Source organism: Dendrobates tinctorius, unplaced genomic scaffold, assembly GCF_039654945.1.
Source record: "Dendrobates tinctorius isolate UK_male_01 unplaced genomic scaffold, ASM3965494v1 ptg000103l, whole genome shotgun sequence".
In the NCBI taxonomy this organism is placed as follows: Eukaryota; Metazoa; Chordata; class Amphibia; order Anura; family Dendrobatidae; genus Dendrobates; species Dendrobates tinctorius.
In genome coordinates, this window is record NW_027361771.1 from 33,657,705 (window position 1) to 33,676,750 (window position 19,046).

The following is a 19,046-nucleotide window of genomic DNA, read 5'->3' on the forward strand; positions in this document are numbered from 1 at the left end:
CAGTGATTCTGTCACAGAAGGAAATTAAGTTAATCTGACATGACTTATTAGTTACAAACCCATGCTGACTCTGTTTAATCACTTCATTCTTATCCAGGTACTTACATACATGTTGTTTAATAATTTGTTCAAAGATCTTTCCTGGTATAGAAGTCAGACTCACTGGCCTCTAGTTCCCTGGGTCTCACAATTAGTTTTTTCTTCGTCACCTCACTTAAATGGTGTATCCAGGACAATTTTTTTTACAATGAAATAAAGAAATAACAGACAAGTAGTTGCTAACTACTTACCTGTTCTACCCACTCTGTCTCAGAGCAGTCATTGACGGCTCCCGCCAGCGATTTTGATGCTTCACGTCTACTGAACAGCTCTTCTCTTCCAGGCTGCTCTGTCGATTGGGTGTGACTGCTATCGTCTTGCCGATAGGCAGCAGGCTGTCAATCAGCATATTGGCAGTCACGCTCTGTCAAAAGAGCAGAAGAGAAGCAGCTGCTCTTTCAACATGTCAGCAGAAGCTGCAGGAATGCTGGCAGGAGCAGTCTGTGAACACTGGCTAGCAGAGGTCGGCGGCGGGCAGAACAGGCAGATGGTTAACAACTGTTATTTCTTAGACCCTTAAAAAAAAAATAGAAAAAAAAGCCCAGATTAAAACTGTGGGTATTGGGGATTAATCGAATTCACCTAGGTAGTGCATTCCAAAAAATTGGCGCAGCACGTGGAAAGTCTTGGAGACGGGAGTGGGAGGTTCTGATTATTGAGGATGTTAATCTCAGTAGATCATTAGCAGAACGGAGCGCACAGGTAGGGTGGTAGACTGAGACGAGGGAGGAGATGTAGGGTGGTGCAGAACCCTGGAATGCTTTGTGGGTGAGAGTAATAAGTTTATATTGAATTCTGGAGTGGATGGGTAACCAGTGTGATGACGGACACAAGGTAGTTGCATTGGTGTAATGGTTAATGAGCAACATGATCCTGACTGCAGCATTCAAGACAGATTGGAGAGGGGAGAATTTGGTAAGAGGAAGGCCGATTAGTAGAGAGTTACAATAGTCCAGACGAGAATGAATAAGAGAAACAGTAAGAGTTTTTGCGGAGACAAAAGTAAGAAAAGGTCGAATTCTAGAAATGTTTTTGAGGTGCAGATAACAAGAGCGAGCCAGTGATCGGATATGAGGGGATGAATGAAAGATCTGAATCAAGTATCTATGCACTATGGAAACAAGTATTTTTATCATGTTAAAAGGGGTTGTCCAGACTTGGTGTTCACATCTGCAGTCACCATATGTGACTGCAGCCTTGTGAATTCTCGCAGTACACGCTGTCTGGATTTGCCAGGAACAGGTGTTAATGTGATCACAAGTATACGATTTGAATACTTTCGGCCACATTCCAAGCAGACATGTCAAGCCTCATTCAATTCACTTGTATTGAGCAAAGCTGTGCGTCTTGTGGTCAAGGGCTTGCCCGCTCTTAGCACCGTAAAATCCTGACAGAGCGGTATGCGATCTGTGATGATTCATAAGTCTGCAGTCAAAAACAGTGACTGCAGACTTCATTTCCTAGCTTGGAAAACCACTTTAAGGTTGAGCAGGCATAATCCACAATACTTTTCCTTCAATATTGCTAGCATCAGTTAAATCGATGGGATAGTCCATGTTTTAGGAAAATTGACTACAATGTATTAAGTCAGGACATGGACACCTGGGGCATATAGAAAAAAGGACCTATCACTGGTGCTATTAAAGCATCTATGGAAGTGAAGTAATAACTATGGAATGCATGCCAATACTCACTTTTGGATTGATCAGTCACACACAAACTTGCATTGTTACCCAGCTCAAGGGTATGTTTAATTATGATGAAGGGTTCATCTCAATCACATTTATGAAGGGAAAAAAAATAACTTGCTCTCAAATTGATGTATTTTACATTATTGTCTTTCAATGTTTAAAAATAAAGCATTTTACAGGAATAAAATTTAAGAAGGTGCATTTTCATATGTTTCTTTCTAGGAAGACAAATATAAATAGGATGGTGAAGAGGAACACTACAAACAAAGAACCAGAAATACCACAACATTCAATATATGAAAATGGCTTGTCTACGAGTAATAGTAAATTTCAGAATTTCTACTCATCTAACACTGTGCTAGTGTTCTCATATTTATGACTTCTCTCATGGGTGAGAAGTTCCGGTTTCCTTGCAAAACATTTCCCACATTCAGAGCAAGAAAACGGCTTCTCCCCTGTGTGTATTCTTAGGTGTTTTCCAAGATCTGATTTCTGGGTAAACCCCTTTCCGCACTCCAAACACATGAATGGCCTCTCTCCTGTATGTGTTCTTTGATGAGTGACAAGAGTCGACTTTTGAGTAAAACATTTCCCACAATCTATACAAGAGAACGGCTTCTCCCCTGTATGGATTCTCTGATGTTTAACCAATTCAGATTTCATTGCAAAGCTGTATCCACATTCAAAACATGAAAATGGCTTCTCCCCCTTGTGAATTCGTTCATGTCGTATGTGTTCTGATTTATGTGTAAACCGCTTCCCACACTGAGAACATAAAAAGGGCTTCTCTCCTGTGTGGATTCTCAGATGTTTACCAAGTTCTGCTTTCCTTGCAAAACTTTTCATACAAATTGAACATGCAAATGGTTTTTCACCAGTATGAATTTTCTGGTGTTCAACAAGATTAGACTTTTGTGTAAAATATTTCCCACACTCTGTACATGAAAACGGCTTTTCACCAGTGTGAATTCTCTGATGCTTAAGAAAGTCAGATTTCTGCCTGAAACTCTTCCCACAGTCAGAGCACGAAAATGGCTTCTCACCTGTGTGAATTCTCTCATGTCGAACAAGTTCTGATTTGTGGGGAAAACTTTTCCCACAGTCAAAGCATGAAAAAGGCTTCTCTCCACTATGAATTTTTTCATGCCGAGTGCGTTCTGATTTATGTATAAAGCATTTTCCACAGTCAGAGCATGAAAACAGAATCTTTTTTGAGTGTATTTTCTGATGTCGGAGCAAGAAAAATTTTGTCGTAAAACATTTACCACATTCAGAACACGTGTAGATTTTGTCCATACTATGATCTGCACCTTGAGTGTCAGTAAATGCCTTCTCAAAAGAATGTTGCTCATATTGTGATGAATCAGGAGACTGATCTGTAGTGTCCAAGACTTGAGGTGTAATTGAGTTTTCTTCTGGAGAATCTTGTGAAAAGTCATTATCTTCACTTTTACAATCCGAAGATAAGAGCTGCTCATCTGCCACATCTCTGTGAGTACCTTATTGCAAAAGATGAAATACAAGTAGGTGGTAAGGTTCAGTTAAACGTTTGGCCACACCAAGAGTGCACCCGAACAGTCAGGTGCTGACAAAGTGCCTTTGAAGTGTCAGTTACACAGGGAAATGCATTTCTTTACAAAAACAAGAACAGTCTAACTTATCCATAAGATTAAGATCTACTTGAAAATTGACGTCTCATACACATAAAATGAAAAACATATGCATATCTGTATCTCTGCCTCTATAAAGTAGGGGGAGGGGGGTGGATGTAGACAGAAAACAAGTAGGTGGAAAGGTGCACTGAACTATTGAGCTATGCCAAGGGTGAACAGAGCCTCTGTACTTGGTTTGAACAGTCATTATGTGCTGACAAATTGCCTTTAAAAGGGACTGTCAACACAGAATGACTGTTCACATAAAGTACATGTGCTCGGTGCTTCACAGTGTGACCAAGCATTTAATTACACCTTCCCACCTGCTAGTTGTCCTTCTCAGACTCTATGAAGCCAGAGCTGTCAATCAAAGAAGAGGGGGGTTGGCACAGTCATTCTGTGCTAATAGAGTCCTTTTAAAAGGATCCTGTTACCATGAAAATGCAGTCTAATCTGCAGGCACCATGTTATAGGACAGGAGGAGCCGAGTGGTGCCGTTTTATGAGAAAAAGTTAAGTGTAGCCCATGGTTTTTATCGTTTAGGCCTCTGCTCGTTCTGGGATTTTCAGTCCAGTGGGCAGTCCTATCAGTGACTGACAGCTTTCTTTGCGTGTATGATAAAACCACGGGTTAAACTGAATCTTTTCTCAAAAACTAATGTATCAACCTTGTCAGTTCCTCTTGCAATACAACATGATGTTAAGGCGCAATTACCATTTGTTGAAGAAAGCAGGGAAGAGACATAAAATATATGCTGTGCTAAGTACGTTTCTATTATAGGAGCTTTTTTTCAGCAACTTGTCCAATATACAAACATTGGAAATTGTACAAAAAAAATGATAAAATAGCTATTTTTTTTTCCATGGTTATCACCAACCTGTGCCAATGTCTACCATAATTTCCTCTTCCTTAATTTGGCTCTCATCAAGGAGATACTCATCCTCCTCTTCATCCTCGGCTACTTCAATTTTGATGTCAATCATATCGTCAGACTGAAAAGACAAAAAAAAATATGTTTTGATTTCAGCAAAAAACTGTGTAAGAATATTTCTCTAAAGGATTCAATAAAGCTTTAGTTACAAATAATGCCTTTGCATTTGGTAACACTGAGTACCTCGTTTATTGGAGGATCATCATGATCTTCATCCAAACAATCCTGTGGAGACAGAGGACTGTGACATCTCTCCGGTGTACTTTTATCACTGGATCCATCTATGACAAAATAAATGCATGGGACTTTTGTGTGCACCCTCTTTTTCCAGTGCTGGGAATCATAGTACATGGGTAGGAATGAATTCCAAGTCCATCACTTATTGTCAGTGGTGGGCCCTGTGTTATCGACCTCCAGCATAATACAAGTGCTAGCTACCTTATCGGGAAACGAAATATAGCGCAAGATATACATTTTTGGATTAATGTCAATACAGTTTTTCAATTCAGGTGAAAAAAAAAAAATACATTCATGCAAACCCCATGAGGTATGGCAAAAAGACAACCTAAGAATAAAGTCGTGTTATGCATCAAGATCTTTAACAACGTACTTCAAGTGAAGAAGTGTGAACTCAACCTAATAACATTAATCATGTAAGAGACAAAATACGACTGCATGTCCTGGACATGTGTGATTGAGGGAACATTGTCTGTGCATAACATAATCTAACATTAATATAATAATACAGAAGTTTCACTTGTGCTCCTGCAGATTGACATTTCATCCAATAAAGCAGCATGATCACGCTGTTAGTGTGAACAGAGCATCTCTGTAGTCTGATAAAGGCTGATTTGCCTTCACAGTGGTAGCACAGGGAGACTAAGGCTGGGGAGATCCAGTGATCCCACCAGTCTTCAAGTGGTGCAAGCAGGCTGTAAAGTTCAACCTACGTAACCAGCCAGGATGGGACTGTAGGGTGGGCAGTACCTTATAAGCAAAGAGCTATACATTATAGAATTGAAGTTTTAAAGAACAGTCCTGGCAAAAAACAACTCTTCTTTGATTTTTATAATTTTGTGCATCGGGACACAACCCTTTAATGACCGGAGCTTTTTTCGGTTTTGCGTTTTCATTTTTCGCTCCCCTTCTTCCCAGAGCCATAACTTTTTTATTTTTCTGTCAATATGGCCTTCTGAGGGCTTATTTTTTGCGGGACGAGTTGTACTTTTGAACAATACCATTGGTTTTACCATGTCGTGTAACAGAAAACAGGAAAAAAAATTCCAAGTGTGGTGAAATTGCAAAAAAAAAGTGCACTCCCACACTTGTTTTTTGTTTGGCTTTTTTGCTAGGTTCCCTAAATGCTAAAACTGACCTGCCATTAGGATTCTCCAGGTCATTACGAGTTCATAGAGACCAAACATGTCTAGGTTCTTTTTTATCTAAGTGGTGAGAAAAAATTCCAAAATTTGCTAATAAAACATTTTTTTTTTCAAGATCCGTAGCGTCTCCATTTTTTGTGATCTTGGGTTGGGTGAGGGCTTATTTTTTGTGTGCCGGGCTGACGTTTTTAATTATACCAATTTTGTGCAGATACAGTATTTTAATGATTTTAATGTAATGTCACGGCGACCAAAAAAAAAAAAAAAGGAATTCTGGCATTTTGATTTTTGTCTGGCTACGCTGTTTAGCGATCAGGGTAATCCATTTTTTTATTGATAGATCAGGAGAGTCTGAACGCGGCGATAACAAATATGTCCGTTTGAATTTTTATTTTTTTTTTTATTGTTTCACTAGCTGAAGAGCCCGGCGCTGCCCGGGCATAGTAACTAACTATGGTTAGTTATAACAAATTATAATGATTATTATATACAGTGGGGCAAAAAAGTATTTAGTCAGTCAGCAATAGTGCAAGTTCCACCACTTAAAAAGATGAGAGGCGTCTGTAATTTACATCATAGGTAGACCTCAACTATGGGAGACAAACTGAGAAAAAAAAATCCAGAAAATCACATTGTCTGTTTTTTTTTCATTTTATTTGCATATTATGGTGGAAAATAAGTATTTGGTCAGAAACAAAATTTCATCTCAATACTTTGTGATATATCCTTTGTTGGCAATGACAGAGGTCAAACGTTTTCTGTAAGTCTTCACAAGGTTGCCACACACTGTTGTTGATATGTTGGCCCATTCCTCCATGCAGATCTCCTCTAGAGCAGTGATGTTTTTGGCTTTTCGCTTGGCAACACGGACTTTCAACTCCCTCCAAAGGTTTTCTATAGGGTTGAGATCTGGAGACTGGCTAGGCCACTCCAGGACCTTGAAATGCTTCTTACGAAGCCACTCCTTCGTTGCCCTGGCGGTGTGCTTTGGATCATTGTCATGTTGAAAGACCCAGCCACGTTTCATCATCAATGCCCTTGCTGATGGAAGGAGGTTTGCACTCAAAATCTCACGATACATGGCCCCATTCATTCTTTCATGTACCCGGATCAGTCGTCCTGGCCCCTTTGCAGAGAAACAGCCCCAAAGCATGATGTTTCCACCACCATGCTTTACAGTAGGTATGGTGTTTGATGGATACAACTCAGTATTCTTTTTCCTCCAAACACGACAAGTTGTGTTTCTACCAAACAGTTCCAGTTTGGTTTCATCAGACCATAGGACATTCTCCCAAAACTCCTCTGGATCATCCAAATGCTCTCTAGCAAACTTCAGACGGGCCCGGACATGTACAGGCTTAAGCAGTGGGACACGTCTGGCACGGCAGGATCTGAGTCCATGGTGGCGTAGTGTGTTACTTATGGTAGGCCTTGTTACATTGGTCCCAGCTCTCTGCAGTTCATTCAGTAGGTCCCCCCGCGTGGTTCTGGGATTTTTGCTCACCGTTCTTGTGATCATTCTGACCCCACGGGGTGGGATTTTGCGTGGAGCACCAGATCGAGGGAGATTATCAGTGGTCTTGTATGTCTTCCATTTTCTAATTATTGCTCCCACAGTTGATTTCTTCACTCCAAGCTGGTTGGCTATTGCAGATTCAGTCTTCCCAGCCTGGTGCAGGGCTACAATTTTGTTTCTGGTGTCCTTTGACAGCTCTTTGGTCTTCACCATAGTGGAGTTTGGAGTCAGACTGTTTGAGGGTGTGCACAGGTGTCTTTTTATACTGATAACAAGTTTAAACAGGTGCTATTACTACAGGTAATGAGTGGAGGAAAGAGGAGACTCTTAAAGAAGAAGTTACAGGTCTGTGAGAGCCAGAAATCTTGATTGCTTGTTTCTGACCAAATACTTATTTTCCACCATAATATGCAAATAAAATGAAAAAAAAACAGACAATGTGATTTTCTGGATTTTTTCTCCGTTTGTCTCCCATAGTTGAGGTCTACCTATGATGTAAATTACAGACGCCTCTCATCTTGTTAAGTGGTGGAACTTGCACTATTGCTGACTGACTAAATACTTTTTTGCCCCACTGTGTGTATATATATATATATATATATATATATATATATATATATATATACATATATACAGTACAGACCAAAAGTTTGGCCACACCTTCTCATTCAAAGAGTTTTCTTTATTTTCATGACTATGAAAATTGTAGATGCACTCTGAAGGCATCAAAACTATGAATCAACACATGTGGAATTATATAATTAACAAAAAGTGTGAAACAACTCAAAATACTTTATGTCTTATATTCTAGGTTCTTTAAAGTAGCTACCTTTTGGTTTGATTACTGCTTTGCACACTCTTGATGAGCTTCAAGAGGTAGTCACTGGAAATGGTCTTCCAACAGTCTTGAAGGAGTTCCCAGAGATGCATAGCACTTGTTGGCCCTTTTGCCTTCACTCTGCAGTCCAGCTCACCCCAAACCATCTCGATAGGGTTCAGGTCTGGTGACTGTGGAGGCCAGGTCATCTGGCGTAGCACCCCATCACTCTCCTTCTTGGTCAAATAGCCATTACACAGCCTGGAGGTGTGTTTGGAGTCATTGTCCTGTTGAAAAATAAATGATGGTCCAACTAAACGCAAACCGGATGGAATACCATGCCGCTGCAAGATACTGTGGTAGCCATGCTGGCTCACTATGCCTTCAATTTTGAATAAATCCCCAACAGTGTCACCAGCAAAGCACCACCACACATCACACCTCCTTCACAGTGGGAACCAGGCATGTAGAGTCCATCTGTTCACCTTTTCTGCGTCACACAGACACAGTTGGAACCAAAGATCTCAAATTTGGACTCATCAGACCAAAGCACAGATTTCCACTGGTCTAATGTCCATTCCTTGTGTTCTTTAGCCCAAACAAGTCTCTTCTGCTTGTTGCCTGTCCTTAGCAGTGGTTTCCTAACAGCTATTTTACCACGAAGGCCTACTGCACAAAGTCTCCTCTTAACAGTTGTTGTAGAGATGTGTCTGCTGCTAGAACTCTGTGTGGCATTGACCTGGTCTCTAATCTGAGCTGATGTTAACCTGCGAATTCTGAGGCTGGTGACTCGGATGAACTTATCCTCCGCAGCAGAGGTGACTCTTGGTCTTCCTTTCCAGGGGCGGTCCTCATGTGAGCCAGTTTCTTTGTAGCGCTTGATGGTTTTTGCCACTGCACTTGGGGACACTTTCAAAGCTTTCCCAATTTTTCCGACTGACTAACCTTCATTTCTTAAAGTAATGATGGCCACTCGTTTTTTCTTTACTTAGCTGCTTTTTTCTTGCCATAATACAAATTCTAACAGTCTATTCAGTAGGACTATCAGCTGTGTATCCACCAGACTTCTGCACAACACAACTGATGGTGCCAACCCCATTTATAAGGCAAGAAATCCCACTTATTAAACCTGACAGGGCACACCTGTGAAGTGAAAACCATTTCCGATGACTACCTCTTGAAGCTCATCAAGAGAATGCCAAGAGTGTGCAAAGCAGTAATCAAAGCAAAAGGTGGCTACTTTGAAGAACCTAGAATATAAGACATATTTTCAGTTGTTTCACACTTTGTTAATTATATAATTCCTCATGTGTTAATTCACATAGTTTTGATGCCTTCAGAGTGAATCTACAATTTTCATAGTCATGAAAATAAAGAAAACTCTTTGAATGAGAAGGTGTGTCCAAACTTTTGGTCTGTACTGTGTATATATATATATATATATATATATATATATATATATATATAGAGAGAGAGAGAGAGAGAGAGAGAGAGAGAGAGAGAGAGAGAGAGAGAGAGAGAGAGAGAGAGAGAGAGAGAGAGAAAGAGCTGAGTGCATAGCCCCGCCCACTCCGCATAGCCACATTCAATATAATATCCCACATCATCCCATCAGCCAGAGCTACCGGACTACTACCCCTAATATCCCACATCATCCTGTCAAAGCCACCGGACTACTACCCCTAATATCCCACATCGTCCCATCAGCCAGAGCCACCAGACTACTACCACTAATATCCCACATCGTCCCGTCAGCTAGAGCCACCGGACCACTAATACCCCACATCATCCCGTCAGCCAGAGCCACTGGACTACTACCCCTAATATCCCACATCATCCTGTCAGCCAGAGCCACCGGACAACTACCACTAATATCCCACATCATCCCGTAAGAGCCACCGGACTACTACCCCTAATATCCCACATCATTCCGTCAGAGCTACTGGACTACTACCCCTAATATCCCACATCATCCCATCAGCCTGGGGTCAGAGCCAGAGTGCTGAGTGGAATGGTCCTAACTTCCATACCAGGGATCCCTTTAAGAGAGGCCTGGCATCAGAACAAGAGCGCTGAGTGGAATTGCCCTAACTTCCATAACAATGATCCCTTTAAGAGAGACTGGGGTCAGAATCAGAGCGATGAGGGATTTACCCTAACTTCCATACCGGGGATCCCTTTAAGAGGGGCCTGGGATCAGAACCAGAGCGCTTATTGGAATTGCCCTGACTTCCATATCAACGATCCTTTTAAGAGACCTTGGGGTCAGAACCACAGCGCTGAGTGGAACGGTCCTAACTTCTATACCGGGGATCCTTTGAAGCGAGGCCTAGGGTCAGAACCACAGCGCTGAGGTATTTGCCCTGACTTCCATACCAATGATCCCTTTAAGAGAGGCCTGGGGTCAGAACCACAGCACTGAGGGATTTGCCCTATCTTCCGTACAGGAGATCCCTTTAAGGGAGCCTCGGGTCAGTTCCAGAGCATTTGAAGGCAATTGCCCTGACTTGGATCCCCGGTATCTAACTTCAAAACCTCCCCTCTCTCTCTATCTGACCACCATCTTCTCACTTTCTCATCCCTGTCCTCCTCGCATGTCACCCATGTCCAGCAACATGCACACCCCCACAGAAGCCTCACACACATGCTTTCAGACTCTATTCTACCACTGGCATCTATACCCTCACTGCACCACACAGACAGTGCCACTGCTTTCTACAGTGACACTCTCGCATCAGCTATTAACACGGTCGCTCCTCTCGTTCATGGCAGAGTGCGACATATCAATAGACAACCCAGGCATAATAACATCACTAAAATGCTCCGGCAAGTGTCCAGGGTTGCAGAGCGGCGTTGGAAGAAAACAAATTCGCAAGATGATTTCACTGCACTCAAACAAGCAACACTCGCTTTCAAATCTGACCTCACCTCTGCTAAACAGGCTTACTTCACAACCCTCATATATTCCCTAACCCACAACCCCAAACAGCTATTCAAAACTTTTAACTCCCTCCTCCGCCCAGCACTGCCCCCTCCAGCCTCCCTCATCTCTGCTGAGGACTTTGCCACAGACTTCAAAAATAAGATTGACCAAAACAAGGCAAGTCTTCATTGTTCAACCACCACAAACCCTCTGTATAATCCCATAACCTCCCTCTCCAACATCACTGAAGGGGAGCTTAATTGTCTCCTCTCCAAATCACACCTCACCACTTGTGCACTAGACCTCATCCCATTCCACCTCCTCCCCAACCTCACCACCACACTTATCCCATCCCTTCAACCTATTACTAACTTCTGGTACCTTCCCTTCTGCTATCAAACATGCCACAATCACGCCTATCCTTAAAAAGTCAACTCTCGACCCAACCGCTATGCCCAGCTATAGCTCAATATCGCTGCTCCCATTCGCTTCCAAACTCATGGAGCAGCACATCCACACAGAACTTTCCTCCCATCTCTCATCTAACTTGCTCTTTCACCATCTATAATCTGGTTTCCGTCCCCATAATTCCACCGAGACTGCCATGACCAAAATTACTAACGACCTACTTACAGCCAAAGCTAGCGGACAATACTCTATACTCCTCCTTCTAGACTGGTCCTCTGCTTTCGACACAGTTGACCACTGCCTCCTACTACAGATCCTCTCTTCCTTTGGCATCAAAGACCTCGCCCTATCCTGGATCTCCTCATACGTTTCCAACCGCACGCACATTCAGCATCTTCCACTCCCACACTACCTCCTCATCCCACCCTCTCTCTGTTGGAGTCCCCCAAGGCTCTGTTCTAGGACCGCTACTCTTCTCAATCTATACACTTGGACTGGGACAAGTCACAAAGTTCCATGGATTCCAATAGCACTTTTCTGCTGATGACACTCAGATCTACCTCTCTGGCCCAGACGTCACCTCTCTGCTGTCCAGAATCCAAGAGTATCTATAAGCCATATCCTCTTCCTCCTTCTCCTCTCGCTTCCTCAAACTCAATGTGGACAAATCTGAACTCATCATCTTTCCTTCATCTCACAGATCTTCTTTACCTGATCTATCACAATAAATGACATCACACTTTCCCCCGTAACATAAGTCCGCTGCATCGGAGTAACCCTTGACTCTGTCCTTTCTTTCTCGACACCAAGATCTCGGGAGATGAGATCTCAGTGCTGAAATCTCATCTCCCGAGATCTTGGTGCAGAGATCTCCATCTGCGCTTGCGCCGCCCCCAGCAGCCCCCCGGCAGCCATTTTCCCGGAGTCCACCGCAAAGGAAACAATGAAACTGCTGGGGGCTCGGGCCTTTCACAAAATGTCGGCAGAGCCCCCCGGCGCACCGCCACGGGACACAGTGCAGCACCGCCACCGGGACACAGCGCAGGAGCGGCTTCATCCCAGCCTGCGGCCTACAGCAACGCTCCACTCTTGCCTCCTCCAGCAGTGACCCTGGGACCCAGCTTCACCGCAGCCACCACCTCCAGTAAGCAATAAGACTGGATGGATTATAAGCACCACTATTTTATTAAAAAAAAAGTTTTTTTCTCCTCAAAATTTGGGGTGCGTCTTATAATCCGAAAAATAGGTAATAATAAATCACTGTTGTAGTACATTACTTCAATAAAATGGCACCAGAGTCAGCACTTGTGCATACTGCGATCTCTGGTGCCAATTTATTGAAGACACGGTATATACTTATTTGCAGACACATTGTTTATTTGGGAGGATTTTTATGCCTTTTTGCCTGGGGTAAAATTGATAAGGCAGCTTTATTCTTCGGGTCAGTACGATTACAGCTATTCCACATTTTTATAATTTTTTTGTGTTTTGGCGCTTTTACACAATAAGTTTTATAGAACAAATAATTATTTTTGCATCGCTGTATTCCGAGAGCTATAATTTTTTATTTTTCTGCTGATGGAGCTGTATGGCAGCTGTTTTTTGAGGGACAAGATGACGTTTTTAGCTTCCGTACACCATTTTTATTTACATTTGTCTTTTTGATCGTGTTTTATTCCACTTTTTGTTAGGCAGTATAATGAAAAAGTATAGTTTGCCTTTAACTAGGCGTTAACTAGTGTGACAGTTTTATAGGTCGTGTTGTTCTGGATGCGGCGATACAAATGTTTACCTTTTCTTACATAAAAATGCTTATTTATGGGCACAATATATTGTTATTTTTTTATTGTAATATATATATATTTTTTTTTACTTGGTGCCTCTACGGAACTTTCACTTTCACCAGCATTGTAATGCATTAGAACAGTCACTTCTGCTCCGACAAAAGCCTCTTAGACCACGCTCTGAGCATGGTTTAACAAGCTTGCTAGATCCTGGTGACCCAGATGTCATCTGGCAATGATCGGGCCCTAGCCTTCTAAATGCTGTGATCGATACCCTTAAATTATGTCTTAGATTTAGTCCACACAGGACTAAATCTAAGACTGCCATTCATTTTTGTTCCTATGATATTTTTATTATTTCCAGTTGCCTTTTAATTGCACCAGTCAGGGAAGTGATAAAGTGAAAGAAATCCAAACCTACAGGGTACAGTGTGAAAAAGGTAATCCCCCACCACCCCCCTCCTGCACTAAAACATAACTTAACTGTGGTTTATTACATCTTTGGGAAGCTGCGTTCAGATTCCCTAGTCACACGCAGGCTTGATTACTGCGACACCTGTTCTCAATCAAGAAATCACTTAAATAGGACCTGCCTGACAAAAACTGAAGTAGACCAAAAGAGGCTCAAAAGCTAGACATCATGTCACGATCCAAAGAAACTTTGGAACAAATGAGAAACAAAGTAACTGAGATCTATCAGTCTGGAAAAGGTTATAACGCCATTTCTAAAACTTTGGAACGCCAGCGAACCACAGGGAGAGTGGTTAAAATTCACAGGAGTGGCCGGCGAATGACCAAAATTACCCCACGAGCACAGCAACAAATCATCCAAGGGGTCACAAAAGACCCCACAACCAAATCCAAAGAACTGCAGGCAGCCTTACTTGCCTTACAATTTATATAGACTTGGCACACACCAAAAAGATTCTGATGCAGAAAGGTGGTTTTAATGAATTGCAGTACATACACACAGACGTTTCGGTCTAGGACCTTCATCAATGTACAATAAGTTGTACTGTGAGCTCCTAGTGACTGGGCTTTAAGGGAGACACCAATACTGAAAGGAGGCACCTGCGGCCGTCCCACGTGGTTCTATATAACAAGTGGACGCAGTATCCGCTGCAAATACAAGGGTGCCCGTCCACTTGTTATATAGAACCACGTGGGACGGCCGCAGGTGCCTCCTTGCAGTATTGGTGTCTCCCTTAAAGCCCAGTCACTAAGAGCTCATAGTACAACTTATTGTACATTGATGAAGGTCCTAGACCGAAACGTCTGTATGTACAGTGGGGCAAAAAAGTATTTAGTCAGTCAGCAATAGTGCAAGTTCCACCACTTAAAAAGATGAGAGGCATCTGTAATTTACATCATAGGTAGACCTCAACTATGGGAGACAAACTGAGAAAAAAAAATCCAGAAAATCACATTGTCTGTTTTTTTTTCATTTTATTTGCATATTATGGTGGAAAATAAGTATTTGGTCAGAAACAAAATTTCATCTCAATACTTTGTGATATATACTTTGTTGGCAATGACAGAGGTCAAACGTTTTCTGTAAGTCTTCACATAATATGCAAATAAAATGAAAAAAAAACAGACAATGTGATTTTCTGGATTTTTTTTTCTCAGTTTGTCTCCCATAGTTGAGGTCTACCTATGATGTAAATTACAGACGCCTCTCATCTTTTTAAGTGGTGGAACTTGCACTATTGCTGACTGACTAAATACTTTTTTGCCACACTGTATGTACTGCAATTCATTAAAACCACCTTTCTGCATCAGAATCTTTTTGGTGTGTGCCAAGTCTATATAAATTGAAGTTCACGGATTGGGATCCTACTTGTGCACCACCTCCGGTTACCAGGGTTGTGCCAACGGTTTTGTTCTTTTACTTGCCTTACAGTCATGAACACTGACCTTAACTACCATAAGAAAGAGACTGGGCAAAAATGGCCTGCATAGCAGAGTTCCAAGACGAAAACCACTGGAGCAATAAGAACATAAAGGCTTGTCTCAGTTTTCCCAGAAAACATCTTCATGATTCCCAAGACTTTTGGGAGAATACTCTGTGAACTTATGAGACAAAATTTGGAGAGGGATGGGAGAGGAAGAGACAAATAAAGTTAATTTCTCCCAACAGCAACTAAAAGTAAAGCGGCCGGGCACCTTCATAATTCTATTAACGCTATATCTATAGGTTAATAGTTTTATCGGACATGAAAGGTTCCCTTTAAAAAAGTTATTGCTGCTGAAGGCGAATGGACAAGCTATTGATTCAAGCTTGTGCTACACTGTCATATCTGTTTCTGCATTTTTGTTTTTATAATAAAGTCACTATGTAATTTGACATGTGTTGTTGTATTTACCTAATTTTAAGACCTTCAAGTACAAGATGTTTTTTTTATTAAGTCTTCATGTACAAAACTAGAATTCTTAAAACACTTAGGCCCGATTCATCATTGCCTTTGAGTCCTCTTTTTGTCTAGTTTCGTGTGTATTGCACCTTTTTATTGTTTGCAACCAATTCATTATTCCATCTGCATATTTTTGAAGTCTATTGTATATGTGCTTTTTTCTGCTTTGAGGGCAGAGTCTAGCAATTTTAATGAAGCCTTATTCCATATATACAAATAGTTTCTATATCACTTCAGAGAGAGTTTGAGAATCTACAGCCAAGGGATCTCCCATTAACTTATTAAAAAATAACTTTTAACCAAATATTTAAAAGAAATATCACAATAAAAGAGCTGAGCTCAGAAAAGACAACACACTTCTTCACAATACAAAAGTACCTAGATGTATAAGGTGCTCAATGTTATCATTACTTTCAGGAGTGTGCCAAAATTAAATGCACAATCAGAGCTTCAAACATAGTAAATCTCCAAAATGCATGCAGTAGATTGATAAATTACTCAATATTACCAGCGCTCAAGAAGAATGGTTCAATCTCACCTCACTTCTTTCTGTATGCACTTACCGTAGTTTCTAATGAGATTCCTCCACTTTAGTGATAATTCCCAAGCCCCCGCCCTCCTCCCAAGAGCTGACCCCAACTATAATCGTCTCAACAAATTGAGACCCCTAATTTCCCTTCTATAACATTAATTTCTTAATTACTATACCCCAGAGCAGTGGTCCCCAACTTTTCTGACCTTGAGAGCCACATTCAGCTTAGAGAGAGAGTCGTGAGCCACATTCAGCACAGAGAGGGTCACGGACTACATCCAGCTCCCACCCTTATCAAAGTAGTGTCAACCGAAGCCGCCATTAGAGGTATAATCATAACCAAAGCTTTTCCACATAAATCACTCCAAAGAAGTACACTAAGATCCAGGGGTTTCCACAATACCCCCATTCAGTATTCTCCCATCAATGACTCCCAATACTCTGTCACATTCAGCTTTGAGCACCTCCTCTAGAAGGTAGTATCATCCTCCAGCGTACCATACCTAAATCATCTCTAAACCCCAAGACAGTATATATGAATCCAGACCTCACCATTGTGAGATGTTCTATTCATACCTGTTTGCTAGACCTGGAGCTAAAGCATCAAGCTGGCAGACAGTAGCGAGCCACACTTAATGGGACTGCGAGCCACAGGTTGGGGATCCCTGCCCCAGAGCAAAATGTGGCAGTCGATGAGTCTTTCATGAGTTTCAAGGGCCGTCTGTCATTCTGCCAATTCATCACCTCCAAGCAAAACAAATACGGCATCAAACTGTACAAAATGAGCGAGAGCACATCAGGCTATACATTCACTTTCCTAATATATGACGTTAGTGACTGCCAAATCAGCCCCCCAAACTGCCCTCAGACAATTGGCCTCCCAGGCAAAGCAAAAATGTCTGGGAGCTAATGACACCCTTTCTCCATCAAGGGAACCACATCTTCACAGACAATTACTACATGAGCATCCCCCTATACAAATCCCTCCACGCTGCAAATACAGAGGCCTGTGGGACAGTCAGGAAAAACCGAGAGGGGTTTCCATCACAGTTGGTGTCCAGATGTTGGGAGAAGGGGGCGTCATTCTCACTCGCAAGTAACCAACTTCTTCCAGGGTAGTGGAATGACAGGAAGGAAGTCTACATGCTAACCACTCTGCATGTGGACACCACTGTGACTGTCATAGACAGAGGCAACACCAGGGACAAGCAAAAACAAATCTGCGTCACAGATTACAATAAATTCATGGGTGGTGTTGACCTGTCTGACCAGGTGCTGCAACCATACCTGGTGTAGCGGAAGACAAGGGACTGGTACAATAAGGTAGCAATCTACCTCATCCAGATTGCTATCTACAATAGTTTTGCATTATACAAAGAATCCCAAAGACAGCTCACTTTTCTCCAGTTCCAGGAGAAAATTGTTGAGTATCTCATATTTGAGTTGATGGCACAGGAGGATGCCTTCGAGCCTGAGGATGTAATGAATCTTACAGAGAGCCATTTTCCTTGCCCTGTCCCTGCCACTCCCACCCAAAAGTATCCCAAAACAGATGCCGGGTTTGTAGGAAGCATGGTAGCAGGAGTGATTCCCGGTACTATTGACCCATGTGCTCATCCCAACCAGGCCTTTGTATCTCCCCGTTTTGAGACCTACCACACATCTTACAATTATTAGGGGTTTTTTTTTTTTTAAATAAATTTATGTTTTCTCCTCTTGACCCCAGTAGAGTAATTTTTATGGAAACAAGTAATGAAGAGAATATTTTCATCAGTAAATCCCATTTTACCCCAGTCCACAACTAATTCCAGGACTTGATCAATCACATACCAAACAAATTCTAATCCGTAGACCCACATTTGTATACTCCAGACTGTGGACCCCCCCACAAATGTTCTTGAAAAAAGTCAGGTCATTTGACAATTAAACAGAACTTGATCTGCAAATATGACAATCTATTTCAAATAAAGCTAAATTTGTGTTCTAAAATTCACATTGTCCTCCTTGATGTCTGAGCCCTGACGTTTGTCCAAACAGAACTTTTTGACTACATATGGGGTATCACTGCACTAGTAAGAAAGTGGGTAACAATTTGTGGGATCCACTTTCTGGTGTAATCTCTAGCAAAAGAGAGAAATTTGGGGATAATGCAAGATTTGTGTGAAAAAATAGAATTAGACCTACCGGTAATTCGGTTGTAGAAACCTTCCACGACAGCATAGGGAGGTTGTCTCCATGTCCTAATGGGGACAGAAAGCACAAAGAGGATAAAGACCCCTCTCACCTCCCAGTTGCCAGTGACTTACAACTAACACCATAGCACCGGTTACCTTTAGATTCCCAGAATATTATCCAAGAATTTAGGGAGGAGATTAGTGCTGTCACGGAAGGTTCCTAGAAAAACCGAATTACCGGTATGTCTAACTATTTTCTCTAGTCACCTTCCACGACAGCATAGGGAGGAATAACAACCAATTCTGCACTGGGGGGGAACAACGGCCTGGAGTACTTTCCGGCCAAAGACTAGATCCCTACTGGACAAAAGGTCCAATCTATAATACTTGGTAAAGTTATGTAACGACGACCATGTTGCCGTCCTGCAGATCTGCTCAGAGGATGCGCCTACCCTTTCAGCCCAGAAGAATGAGGTGGACCTGGTAGAGTGAGCTTTTAATCGTGTAGGTGGCATCACATTCTGGGCCAGATATGCTTCAGTTATGGCCCTTTTTATCCAATTTGCAATTGTACTTTTTGCCACCTTTCTTCCTCTATTACGACCTGACGGATGTATGAACAGGTTTTGGTCAACCCTCCAGGGCTTGGACTGTTCCAAGTAGTGTAAGATTATGCACCGGACATCCAGTGTATGGAATTTCTCCTCCTTTGGGTTCACTGGG

General features: G+C 42.0%; 1 protein-coding gene across 2 annotated transcripts in view; it reads right to left on the reverse strand.

The window, feature by feature from the left end:
• Positions 1-1,820: 1,820 nt before the first annotated feature.
• Positions 1,821-19,046, reverse strand: part of LOC141100191 (uncharacterized) — a 150,704-nt gene continuing 133,478 nt past the window's right edge. For both annotated transcript variants that reach the window (XM_073588504.1, XM_073588503.1), the window contains 3 exons: positions 4,557-4,654; positions 4,320-4,434; positions 1,821-3,289 (listed from right to left, as the gene is read on the reverse strand). In XM_073588504.1, the coding sequence (XP_073444605.1) occupies positions 2,130-3,289; positions 4,320-4,434; positions 4,557-4,654 (1,373 nt within the window). In that variant the 3' untranslated portion in view covers positions 1,821-2,129. The remainder of the gene's footprint in view (positions 3,290-4,319; positions 4,435-4,556; positions 4,655-19,046) is intronic.